Raw genomic sequence first — 13,482 nt, forward strand, 5'->3', positions numbered from 1 at the left:
GGCCGCTCGGTCTGAAATAAATGTTTAGAGTGGGAGAGGTTTATGCAAAGTCTGACGGGGGTTCGGGGAAACAAATGTGACAAATTTAGAGCAATAGGAATGTACTTTTGAAGATGCGTTTTTCATTAAAGGCTTGATTTGAAAGGCTTTGTTTTGGCTGCAGCTTCGTGGCACTTTCTGACACTTTCTGAAGCCTGTCGGGAGTGGTCGAATTAAGGGAGTAAAACAGTTACTCACCTTAGAATTGGGAAGCAAAGGTTCTAAAGAGCGACTATCACCGTGGTCAGAAAAGTGACAGAAACAACATAAACCAAGCGCATTTTCTCCAGCTCGGCTTTACCCAAAACATAAAACTCATCACAATACAATCAAGCAATACAAGCGGCCGAATGAGTTTCCTTCACAGGGTGGCTGGGGGGGGGGGGGAGCTCAGTAACCCGGGAGGAGCTCGGAGTAGAGTCGCTGCTCCTTCACGTCGAAAGGAGCAGCTGAGGTGGTTAGGGCATATGTTCCTGATGCCTCCTGGTCGACACGCTGGTGGGACTATGTCTCTGAGCTGGCCTGGTGTGGCCTTGGGGTCAGAACAGCTGGAGGAGGTGTGGCCTCGGGGTCAGAACAGCTGGAGGAGGTGTGGCCTCGGGGTCAGAACAGCTGGAGGGGGTGTGGCCTCGGGGTCAGAACAGCTGGAGGAGGTGTGTGTGGATTGGGAGGTTTGGGCATCTCTGCTGAGACTGCTGCCCCCGCGACCCGGCCCCGGATAAAGAGGGAGAAAATGGATAAAACTGATCACATCCTTTTTGACACATTGTCGCCACCTTTGTGTCATGTTTTTGTTTTTGACAAATGTTTGACTTTTGTTTTAGCATTTTTGTTTCTTTTTTAATTATTTTTTGTCACATTTCTGTCACGTTTTTGTCGCTATTCAGATTTTTTTTTGGTCAGAATTGTGTCATGGTTTTGTTGTGTTTTTGTCACATTTTTGTTGCTTTTTAATGCTTTTTTTTTATCACGTTTCTGTCACGATTTTGTTGCGTTTTTGTCACATTTTTGTTCTGTTTTCATTGCTTTGTTGTTGCTTTGTTGTAAAATTTGGATCACGTTTTTGTCACACACTGTCGCTATTTTGATGCTTTTTTTAATCACAATTCCGTCACGATTTTCTTACGTTGTCCCTTTTCCGTTGTGCTGTCATTGCTTTGTCGTTGCTTTTTTGTCACGTTTTAGTTTCCTGGTGCAATGCCGCATTTGAAAGCTAAGACATTGTAGTTAAATATGTGACTGAAACACAACTTGGAGGCGATGGACGGCAGGAAACTGGTTGTAAACCTTTAGCCGTGTAGATCCTCCGCTGATGAAGCTTCTTATACGAGATGTGAAACGTTCAGAAGTTAAACTACACAGTACAGGTGACGGCCTCTGAGCCTTTGCTACACATGGAGAACTCCTGTACAAACGAGAGCTTTATCGGGCGAGGTCAAAGTCAGGCTTAAACAGTAATGATTAACATTTAATGATAAATCCAGCATGAAAGCTCACACATCCAGGTATGAGCTTTCCAGATTAACCAAATCTCCCCTCCAGGACCTAAAGTCGGTGACTGGATTCCCACAAGAGCAATTTAGGTTCGAAATGAGAAACGCTGCCAGATTCTAGTCCAGTTAAAGCATCCAGGCACGTTTAGTTGTTTAGATTTTTAATAATAATTACATGCTTTGAAATGTGGGTCAAAATAAATAAATCAAGGACAAAATATCTTCCTTAATTTAGCGCTGCACGATATGAGAAAGAAGTGGGACATGGATAACTTCTTTGAATATTGCAGAAACTATAAGCAATTTAGTTTTTTTCATCTTACAATATCAAAACGAGGCTTGAAAGAAAATTCTAAATCAGGATTAAATTGGTTAAAACAGAACTACCATTGGGAAAAGTTAATGAGTTTTCTATTTTCAAGTTGCTTTTTGCAGAAAGATATCAGTCAGATGGACCCCAGTGATTTCACCATGCATTGTGGCTTTTTGAGATATTAGATATTTCAATTACAATCTGTTGTGCAGCCCAAACCTTCAAGTCTTCCAAGGTTGGAGCCGTTTGGTTTGATTAATTTGGGCTTGGACTTACAAAACTGCTTAGTACCGATATAGCAATGGTTGTTTCTCGTTTCAATGGATTTTTTTATGTTTCAAAAGACTTTTATTCCCTTGTATCTAGGCTGGATGATACTGACAAAAATGAATGTCTCATTATTTCAGGGGAGTTTCTCGATAACAAGATTTTTGGAAACCATGCAAACATCTTAATTTACATTGGTCTGTCGTTCAAACAGATAATTGTCTTGAACAGGCTACAAAAGGACAGAAAACACACTTTACACATTTTTTCCCAATATTTCTCAATTTCTTTCCCAATTTTTTTTTCCAATCTCGAATCTGTTTTCCCTCAATTTTCCCCAATTTTTCAATATTTTGTCAATTTTTTTCCCCTTTCTTTTTTTGTTAAATCTTTCCCACACATAAAAAAGTACATTTTTTTTTTTTCCCTTCAATTTTTATTATTTTTCCTTTGGTTTTTTTCCCACACATGTTTTGTTACACTGGAGATAAACTCAATATTGGAAATTTGTATATTTACACATTTTCCCCCAATATTTCTCAATGTTTTTGCCCAATTTTTTATTCCTGAATATTCCGTCAATTATTCCCACATTTTTCTGTTTCTTTTCCAATTTTTTTTTCCAATCTTGAGTCTTTTTTCCCTCAATTTTCCCCAATTATTAATATTTTGTCAATTTTTCCCCCCCAGTCTTTTTCAAAAAATCTTTCCCACACATAAAAAAATACATTTCTTTAAATTTTTATTATTTTTCCTTTGGTTTTTTTCCCACACATGTTTTGTTACACTGGAGATAAACTCAATATTGGAAATTTGTATATTTACACATTTTCCCCCAATATTTCTCAATGTTTTTGCCCAATTTTTTATTCCTGAATATTCCGTCAATTATTCCCACATTTTTCTGTTTCTTTTCCAATTTTTTTTTCCAATCTCGAATCTGTTTTCCCTCAATTTTCCCCAATTTTGAATATTTTGTTGAATTTTTTCCCCCCAGTCTTTTTTTAAAAATCTTTCCCACACATAAAAAAATACCATTTTTTTCTTCAATTTTTTAATTATTTTTCCTTTGTTTTTTTCAGACATTTTTTGTTACACTGGAGATAAACTCAATATTGGAAATTTATATATTTACACATTTTCCCCCAATATTTCTAATTTTTTTTCCAAATTTTTTATTCCTTAATTATTCCCACATTTTTCTGTTTCTTTTCCAATTTTTTTTTCCCAATCTTGAATCTTTTTTCCCTCAATTACCATTTTTTTTTTTTTTCAATTTTTATTATTTTTCCTTTGTTTTTTTTTCCACACATTTTTTGTTACACTGGAGATAAACTCAATATTGGAAATTTGTATATTTACACATTTTCCCCCAATATTTCTCAATTTTTTTGCCCAATTTTTTATTCCTGAATATTCCGTCAATTATTCCCACATTTTTCTGTTTCTTTTCCAATTTTTTTTTCCAATCTCGAATCTGTTTTCCCTCAATTTTCCCCAATTTTGAATATTTTGTTGAATTTTTTCCCCCCAGTCTTTTTTTAAAAATCTTTCCCACACATAAAAAAATACCATTTTTTTCTTCAATTTTTTATTATTTTTCCTTTGTTTTTTTCAGACATTTTTTGTTACACTGGAGATAAACTCAATATTGGAAATTTATATATTTACACATTTTCCCCCAATATTTCTCCATTTCTTTCCCATTTTTTTATTCCTCAATATTCCGTCAATTATTCCCACATTTTTCTGTTTCTTTTCCAATTTTTTTTTCAATCTTGAATCTTTGTTTCCTCAATTTTCCCCAATTTTTAATATTTTGTCAATTTTTTCCCCGAGTCTTTTAAAAAAAAATCTTTCCCACACATAAAAAAACAATTATTTTTATTTTTTTTCAATTTTTATAATTTTTCCTTTCTTTAAATAAATAAATTTGTATATCAGCATTATCGATAGTGCTCACATCTGCCTTTATCATGCCAATATCCATTTCCTGTATCAGCGTCTAACTTCTTGCCTCTCGCCTTGTGTTGCAGGGAGGTGATACCGCGAGGGGCCTGCGAGCTGCTCTATCCCAGCTCCACTGGGGATAGAAGCGCGTCTTCGAGAGTTCCCTGCGCCAACAACCACGACACAAACCCCACCATGAGCGGCTGACGAGACGGACCGTGGAATGATCTCCTGAGTTGCTTTCTCCTGGTGCGATGAGCGCGGCGATATAATGGCCAAAAACAAGGATGCCCGACCACCCACGTTCGCGGTCAGCGTGGTCGGCCTCTCGGGAACGGAGAAGGAGAAGGGAAACTGCGGCGTGGGGAAGTCCTGCCTCTGCAACCGCTACATTCGCTCCGACGCGGACAGCTACTACTCCGAGCACACGTCCGTCCTCAGCACCATAGACTTTGGCGGCAGGGTGGTCAACAACGATCACTTCCTGTACTGGGGGGATGTCTGCCACCGAGGGGACGACGGCCTGGACTGTCGGATCCAGATCATCGAGCAGACGGAGTTCATCGACGACCAGACGTTCCTCCCGCACCGGAGCACCAACCTGCAGCCGTACACGAAACGAGCGGCGTCCACCAAGCTGCAGTCGGCCGAGAAGCTCATGTACATTTGCACGGATCAGCTGGGTCTGGAGCAGGACTTCGACCAGAAGCAGATGCCCGACGGGAAGCTCAACATCGACGGCTTCGTCCTGTGCATCGACGTCAGCAAGGGCTGCAACCGCAAGTTCGACGACCAGATGAAGTTCGTGAACAGCCTGTACTCGCACATCGCCAAATCCAAGAAGTCCATCGTGGTCGCCGCTACGAAGTGCGACGAGTGCGTGGACCAGCACTTGAGGGATTTGCAAGCGTACGTGGCGAGCAAGAAGAACCTGCTCCTCATCGAAACGTCGGCCAGGGCGAACGTAAACGTAGAGCTGTGCTTCAATTCGCTGCTGCAGCAGTTGGACAAAACGCGGGGGAAGCCGAAATCGGTGGCGTATCTGGAGGCGTACAAAATCCAACGGCAACTGGTCGCCTCCGTAACAGATCGCTTTGAAAAACTCATAGTCCAAGCCGTGCGGGACTACCACACGACGTGGAAAGCGGTTACGAATAATCTGAAAGGGCAGGCGGATTACGAGGAGTACATCACGTTGGAGGGTTCGCGAAAAGCGCGGAACACTTTCTCGAAGCACATCGCGCAGCTGAAACAGGAGCACATTCGGAAAAGAAGGGAGGAGTATTTCACGACGCTGCCCAAAACGCTAAATAACATGTTGAACAATCTGGACGAAGTGGAGCATCTGACGTGGCACGAGGCCCAGAGCGTCATCAGGAACAGACACGACTTCCAGTACTGGTTCATCGTCCTCGAGCAAACGCCGTGGGACGAGACGGATCACGTGGACAACAGCGACCGGAGGATACCGTTCGATCTGCTGGAGACGCCCGAAGCCGAGCGGATCTACCACAACCACGTGCAGCATCTGTTGTCGGAAAAGCGGCGCGGGGAAATGAAAGAGCGGTTCAAGAAGACTCTGGACAGGGTGCACTTCATCAGCCCCGGTCAGCCCTGGGAGGAGGTGATGTGTTTCGTGATGGAGGACGAAGCGTACAAGTACATCACGGAGATGGATCGGAGGGATGTTTACACGAGACATCAGCAGGAGATCGTCGAACGAGCCAAAGAGGAGTTTCAGGAAATGCTTTTTGAACACGCCGAACTGTTTTACGACTTGGATCTTAACGCCACGCCGAGCGGTGACAAAATGACCGAAATCCACAGCGTTTTGAACGAGGAGCCGAGATACAGAGCGCTGCAAAAGCTAGCCCCGGACAGAGAATCGTTGCTGCTTAAACACATCGGATTCGTGTACCATCCGACGAAAGAGACTTGCCTCAGCGGTCCGAACTGTGTCGATTTAAAGGTGGAGCAGGTTTTGGCGAACAGGCTGGTGCAGCTCGATCACGGCCGCTCCAATTTGTACTACAGCAATCCGAACGTGGATAAACTCAACTTGTGTCTCCTGGGGAAGGAAGGACTCGCGCAAGAGCTGGCCAACGAAGTCCGGGCGCAATCGACGGACGACGAATACACCCTAGACGGGAAGATTTACGAGCTGGAGCTTCTCCCCGTCGACGTGAATTCGACTCTGCTCTTCAGCCACACGTGGGTCTCGACGTTCAAGCCTCACGGGTGTTTCTGCGTCTTCAACTCCATCGAAAGCCTGAACTCCATCGGGGATTGCATCGGGAGGATCCGAGCGGAAATCGCCGGGAGTCGGAGGGATCGCTTCGCCCAGCCCTTACCGTTTATACTCATTCTCGCCAATCAGAGGGACAGCGTGTGCAAAAACATCCCCATCCTGAGACACCAAGGGCAGCAGCTCGCCAACAAGCTTCAGTGCACGTTCGTCGACATCCCTTCCGGGGCGTTTCCGAGAAAATTCACCGAGTTCCAAATCAAACAAGGACTGAGGGCGGTTCTGGAAAACATGAAGCACAATTTTGACTTCCTGGCGCCGCTCCCTTCGATAAAAGACATGTCGGAAACTGATTTGCGGATCGTGATGTGCGCGATGTGCTGGGATCCCTTCAGCGTCGATCTGATCCTGTCCCCGTTCCTGGACTCCCACTGCTGCAGCGCCGGCCCCACCGGTCAGAACAACACCCTCATCCTCGACAAAATCCTCGGAGACACGAGGCGGCGGATCCAGGTCACGGTGCTGTCATACCACTCCGCGATCGGCGTGCGCAAAGACGAACTCGTGCACGGCTACATCCTGGTGTACTCTGCGAAACGGAAAGCCTCCATGGCGACTCTGAGGGCGTTCCTGGCAGAAGTTCAAGACGTGATTCCCGTGCAGATGGTCGCCATAACGGACAGCCAGGCGGACTTCTTCGAAAACGACGCCATCAAGGAGCTCATGACGGAGGGGGAGCACATCGCCACGGAGATCGCGGCCAAGTTCACCGCCCTGTACTCGCTGTCGCAGTATCACAGGCAGACCGAAGTCTTCACGCCGTTTTTCAACGAAGTCCTCGACAAAAAGCTGGGCATCGAGAGTTCCTTCCTGTTCGATAACTCGTCAAGGGAGGGCACGACAGGAGCCAGCGAGGATATGTTCCCCACGTCGCCGCACAGCCACTCCCCCGCCTACAACACCTACTACCCCGATTCGGACGACGACAACGAAGCCCCGCCCCCGTACAGCCCGATCGGAGACGACGTGCAGCTTTTACCCACGCCGAGCGAGAGAGCGAAGTACCGGATCGACCTGGAAGGGAACGAGTACCCCGTCCACAGCACTCCGGTGGGCGAGCACGAGCGCAACCACAAAGTGCCTCCCCCGGTCCGGCCCAAACCGGTCCTGCCCAAACCCAACGTCCGAAAACTCGACCCCAATCTGCTCAAGACGATCGAAGCGGGGATGAGGAGCAACAGGAGGATGCCCAGGCCGGCGCACACGCACTCGGAGGAGGTGGAGGGTTCGGAGAATTACGCCGACCCCGTGGACACGCTGCGGTCGCGGGGGTACATCAACGACGACATCTACGCCGTCCCGGAGGACTCGCACGGCCGCCTGATCAAAATCCGCAACACGTACGGCGGGCTGCAGGAGGAGAACGGCTACGGGAGCAAGTCCAACCCCTCCACCGCCGCGCGCAGGCCGTCCAAATACAAGCACCGGTCGAAGATCCTGTTCAGCAAAACCAAAGCGTACCAGAGGCGGTTCCAGTCCGACAGCGACGGCGAGGAGAGCGGGCCGGCCACGCAGAAGAAGAAGAAGGGAAGAGCGCACCGGGGCAGCGAGGAGGACCCGCTGCTGTCGCCCGCCGATCCGTGGAAGCAGGGCATCGATAACCCGGCCATCACCTCCGACCCCGAGCAGGACGACAAGAAAGTGAAGAAGAAGAAGACGGCCAAGGCGCCCAAAGAGCACAAGAAGGTGAGTCTTTCATTTTGCAAGAGCGGGGAAAGGTTTTAGGATGAAACGGGGCAGGTGAGAGCATGGATTTTGTGAATTCTGTGATCAAACTTTGAAGGTTTTTTGTAGAGTTTTCTTCCCTAACATCTTCGTTTTAGTGTCAAAATAAGAATAGACCAAACATGACGAAAGGTCTTGGCTTTCAAATGAGGCGTTACACTGGCCTATAGGCTATGACAGGGGTAGGCAAGTTTTCTTGGCGGAGGGCCGACTTTCTTTATTGTAAATAGACCGAGGGCCGAAGCCACTGAGCCCCAGGTAAAGCACAACACTGGAAAAATACCATCATGAGATAAATGCTTGAAATAAAGTTCTTCTATGTTGAACTTGAGTCGGTTTGAACTAATCCAAGATACAAATGCTGTAGTGCCAATGGAACAAGAATAAATCCCACTTGGAATCAGACAAATAACTGTTTTTCACCTGAAATGACACAAAATTGTCTGAATGAAGAGAATAACGACTGCTAGAGGTTTTATCTCATCTAAGACCAGACCAGATCTACTCAAACCTTAGATTTAATCTCTTAATTCAAGTCGATTTATGTCATTTCTTCCTTAACCTCTTAACTCCCACCTGAAAATGTTTTCTCCAAATTCTCCAAATCTAAAAGCTTCTTCAAAACAAAGGCAAAAAACGAGAAGAAATTGAGGATGTAAACGCAACAAAAAAAAAGCTAAAAAGTGACCAAAAAAAGCAACAAAAATTTAAAAAAAGCAACAGAAAAGTGACAAAAATCCAGCAAAAAAAAAGACAAAAATCCAGCAAAAAATCCAGCCAAAAAAGTGACAAAAATCCAGTAAAAAAAAAAGACAAAAATCCAGTAAAAAAAAGGCTAAAACCCGACAAAAAAAGACAAAAAATCCAGCAAAAAAGTGACAATAATTCAGCAAAAAAAGACAGAAATCCAGCCAAAAAAAGACAAAAATCCATCAGAAAAAATAACAAAAATCCAGCAAAAAGACAAAAATCCAGCAAAAAAAACAAAAATCCATCAGAAAAAATAACAAAAATCCAACAAAAAAGTGACAAAAATCCAGCAAAAAAAAGTGACAAAAATCCAGCAAAAAAGTGACAATAATTCAGCAAAAAACAAGAATAAAATCTAGCAGAAAAAATGACAAAAATCCACCCAAAAAAAACAAAAATCCAGCAGAAAAAATGACAAAAATCCAGCAAAAAAAAGACAAAAATCCAGCAAAAAAGTGACAAAAATCCAGCAAAAAACAAGAATAAAATCTAGCAGAAAAAATGACAAAAATCCAGCAAAAAAAGTGACAAAAATCCAGCAAAAAAGTGACAAAAATCCAGCAAAAAAAAGACTAAAATCTAGCCGAAAAAAAGACAAAAATCCAGCAAAAAATGACAAAAATCCAGCAAAAAAGTGACAAAAATCCAGCAAAAAAAAAGACAAAAATCCATCAGAAAAAATGACAAAAATCCAGCAAAAAAGTGACAAAAATCCAGCAAAAAAATGACAAAAATCCAGCAAAAAAGTGACAGAAGAGCAGCAAAAAAGTAATAAAAAAGTGACAAAAACACATAAGGGAAATAAAAAGTGACGACAATGGCATAGAGGAGAGAATGGATTTGGTTTTAGCGGGTGGTAAGAGGTTAAAACGATTATACTTTTTCCGATGTACTTCTTTCAAATGCCAGTGTTATGACCTAATTGAGTGTAGTGACAGTATTTCTATCTCTTTTTCTCCCATTTAGCTCCTCTAATGTTAAAAGGACTCTGTGATTTGTGTAATAGTGTTTCTCAAAATCATCTTGAGGGCCAGAGGTTCTGTACCTTTGGCGGATTTGGCTGTGTCACTGTTACTGGAAAGCAAAAGAGTGTATGATGAAAGTACCTGCAAACACAAGTACTGAAAGTATTGCGAGCCAAGTCCGATCCAATATCCCAGCCCTGATATTTGTCAGTAATCATAAAGCAAAGTCTGGCTACAGGTCATTCAGCCACAGTGTTTCAATTAGTTTTGCCATTTTTAATCTTTCAAAGGTTTCTCTTTTGGCCCGGCTTTATCTGAAGCGACAGCTCGGAGTGAAGAGCGGTTCCTGCTCATAAATATCCTATTAGTCAACAAATGTGAGTTTAATATAGCCGCGGCGTATAAATAATGTATTCTGTCAGGCATCTGTTAATCCCACACATAACGGAGATATGCAAAGTGTGACAGAGGAAGTAATTTATTCAGACAAATGCAAATGGACGATAAACACAGCTGAACATTTCCATGTACAGATCTTTTGATTAGCGTCGACGTGTGATATACTCGCGAGGCCGGTTCGTGCTCGCGGAGGAGACGTCAGCGGCGGCGGAGCCTTTAGTCTTCAAAGTGGAATGTGCGGGGTTTAGCTTTGACAAATTGGGCTGAATGATGCGGCTGTGGGTCCCTCCCCAAACAAGGATTAAAGCGAAGACCGAGTTTGAACTGGTCCTAAATGCCACAAAAGTATGTCTAGACCTAGACCAATCTACTGATAGTTTTAAGACGTTCTTGGTAGTGATTATGTAAGTGATATTCATGCACACCATCAGAAAAAAAGAGGAATTGACTTAAACAAACCACAAAAGTGCAGGAATAAATGTATGTGTTTACTTGTATTTAGGGCTGGGTACTGTCAGTGTTGGGGGTAACGTACAGTACAGGTCAAATGCTTTTTTTATGTATTTGTTTTTTCCTTTAATTTCAAAACTGTTCCTAAGGTAGATTTTCACCGAAGCCGTAAGAGTGAACACATACGGAGTTGTGTTTTAAACAAAAAAAAGTTGACATAAATTCCTCAAAATGGCCGCCTGTCGCTTCGATTATCGCTTTGCACTTTTAACATTTGCTCAGCTTCATGATGTCGTCACAGAAATGCTTTGTTCTTCTCAAACATGTTGAAAACTCTCTCAGAAGACGACCTTCTGAAGCTCATGGAGGAAATGCCAAGCCTTAAGGGCGGCAATTGTGAAGAATTTAGAATATACAACATATTTGGAGGTTTTTCACCATGATCCCATGTGTTCATTCATTGTTTAACGCCTTCAATGAGAATCGTAGTGTGTTTATAATGTCGAAAATAAAGAAAAGCCAAGACATAAAAAGTGTGTCCAAACTTTTAGCCTGTATTGTGTTACTTAAACATAATACGGGAATATATTAGTCATTACAATCAAAGTAGCTCGAGTTATAAGCAGTGTTAATTTCGTCGACTAAAATATTTAGTCTTAATTTTAGTCAAAGTGATATTTTTGACGACTAAAATTAAATTTAAAGTTTTTCATTAGACTAAAACTATGACTAAAATGTCCAGATATTTTAGTCGACTAAAATAAGACGAAATAAAAATGAAAAGGAGAGACTAAAATCATCCAAACTTCTATTGACCGTCTAAAAGAGCCTCAGATCATTTAAATTCACTGCCAAATGAACAGGTCTGAGCTTTATTCATTTGGAGCAGCTTCATGAAGTCAAGGACCACGATTAAATATGATTATAATGAATATTATAAATATAAGTCAACTAAATTAGTCTTAATTTTAGTCGACTAAATTGACATGCAATTTTAGTCGACATCAAAACAAAACACGAGAGAACGGGGGAAAGCAACGGAAAATCTCTGACTGCACTTTGGCTGAGCGGCTTTATTACTATTTTCAGTTTATATTTTGTCACAAGTAACTAAAAGTAGTGTTGCTCAGCTACATTTTTGAAACGGTAACACGTACTACAAACATGTTACATTTTTAAAGCTGTAACTACTTATATAGAATATATTACAGTTTGAAAGTAACTTGCCCAACACACTGGGTATTGTTAAACATTTTTCCCGGTACCAGTACTTTTTACTTTAACAATACTCTGTCCACTACTTATACTAAAATATTAGTCGCCTAGAACCAGAAAACAATAATGGGTGGAAGATCTGCAAATTTACAATATCGGGTTCATCTCCAGTGTCCAGGAATGTGAGAAAAATGAGGAAAGATTGTGTAAATAAATGAGGCAAAAATTGGGAGAAATGGATCAAACTTTGGCCCCCAAAAAATTAAAAATAAATAAAAAATGTAGTAAAAAAAAAACGTTTTCTTAACTCCCTCCTTAACCAAGCGCATTTTCTCCAATTGAGCTTTACCCAAATCTAAAAACTTCCTGACTGGAGCTTACAGCCTATTGGCCAGTGTGACGCTTCATTTGAAAGCTAAGACCTACTGCAGGGGTAGGCAACGTCAGGCCCGGGGGCCAAAACCGGCCCTCCATCATCAAACTCTGGCCCTCGAGATGATTTTGAGAAATATTGTGACCCAAATCAGAGATGTTAAAGTACCTTAAAATGTCTTAGCAGAGCACCCTTTTAGGCCCTTTTAAATGACTTTAATCTACTTGAATTAAGAGATTAAATCTAAAGATTGAGTGGATTTGGTCTGGCTTTAAAGCAGATATAACCTATAACCAGATTATTTTGTATAATTTCCAGTGAAAAATGAAAAAAAGAAAAAAAACAGTAAAAGTTAATTTGGGGGACTTCTATTTGTTCCATTGGCATTGGTGTTTTTATCTGATCTTAGATTAGTTCAAACAGACTCAAATTTAAAACTTTATAACTTTATTAAAGTGAATTTTAATAATTTATCTAAATTAAGATGGACATTTTTCCAGTGTGTCTGATGTACAACACTGGCATATGTAGAAAGTGATGCTTTACTTCAATTGGAGGGTCCGGCCCTTGGTCTTTTGACGATGAGGAAACCCGGCCCTCCACCGAGCAAACTTGCCGACCCCTGACCTACTGGTTGCCACGTTGTCGTCACTTTCTTTTTTCACATTCCTGTCGCTTCGTGTCTCCTGTGTTGTTGTTTTGTTGAGTTTTTCAAGAAGCTTTTAGATTTGGGTAAAGCCAAACGTGGTTAAGGCAGGGTTTAAGAGGTTAAATTCTGGACCAACAGCATCAAAAGTTGGATCTAAAGGAGCGACTGAAGTGCAGATATTAAAGAGTTGAATGAAAGCGTCCCTAAAGTTTAGGTCAGAGAATAAACATCCCAAAGAGGGCGTTTGGTTTCTTGTTTACTCTGACGTTGAAACAAAGCGGTTCAGGGAGAATCGGCGTCTCGTCTCTGTGGTTAAACACAGACGACGCTAATGATGAACCTGCCGCCGCGTCTCCGTGTCCTTTATGTTCGAGATCACGCCCGCGATAATCAGAACGGACGGCTCTGTCGCGTCGGCCGCCGTCTCCCCGTCCTCTCCAATTACCGCCTCCGTCGCCGTGACAACACCGTAAAAGAGCAAAGGAGCGTGTGATATCAAAGCACCCCCGCGTGGCTTCAGCGAAACGTTCAGTTCGAGTTTTCAGACGGGAGGAACTTTTTTTTGATCTGCTCCGACACCGAGCCCCGA

The 13,482-nt window shown here is 42.6% G+C and overlaps 1 protein-coding gene across 2 annotated transcripts in view; it reads left to right on the forward strand.

Annotated features, from left to right (window-relative positions):
- Positions 1–13,482, forward strand: part of arhgap5 (Rho GTPase activating protein 5) — a 96,318-nt gene that overhangs the window by 24,283 nt on the left and 58,553 nt on the right. For both annotated transcript variants that reach the window (XM_079573356.1, XM_079573355.1), the window contains exon 2: positions 4,149–8,053. In XM_079573356.1, coding sequence (XP_079429482.1) covers positions 4,334–8,053 — 3,720 coding nt within the window. In that variant the 5' untranslated portion in view covers positions 4,149–4,333. The remainder of the gene's footprint in view (positions 1–4,148; positions 8,054–13,482) is intronic.

Source organism: Gobius niger (genome assembly GCF_951799975.1).
Source record: "Gobius niger genome assembly, chromosome: 16".
NCBI lineage: Eukaryota > Metazoa > Chordata > Actinopteri > Gobiiformes > Gobiidae > Gobius > Gobius niger.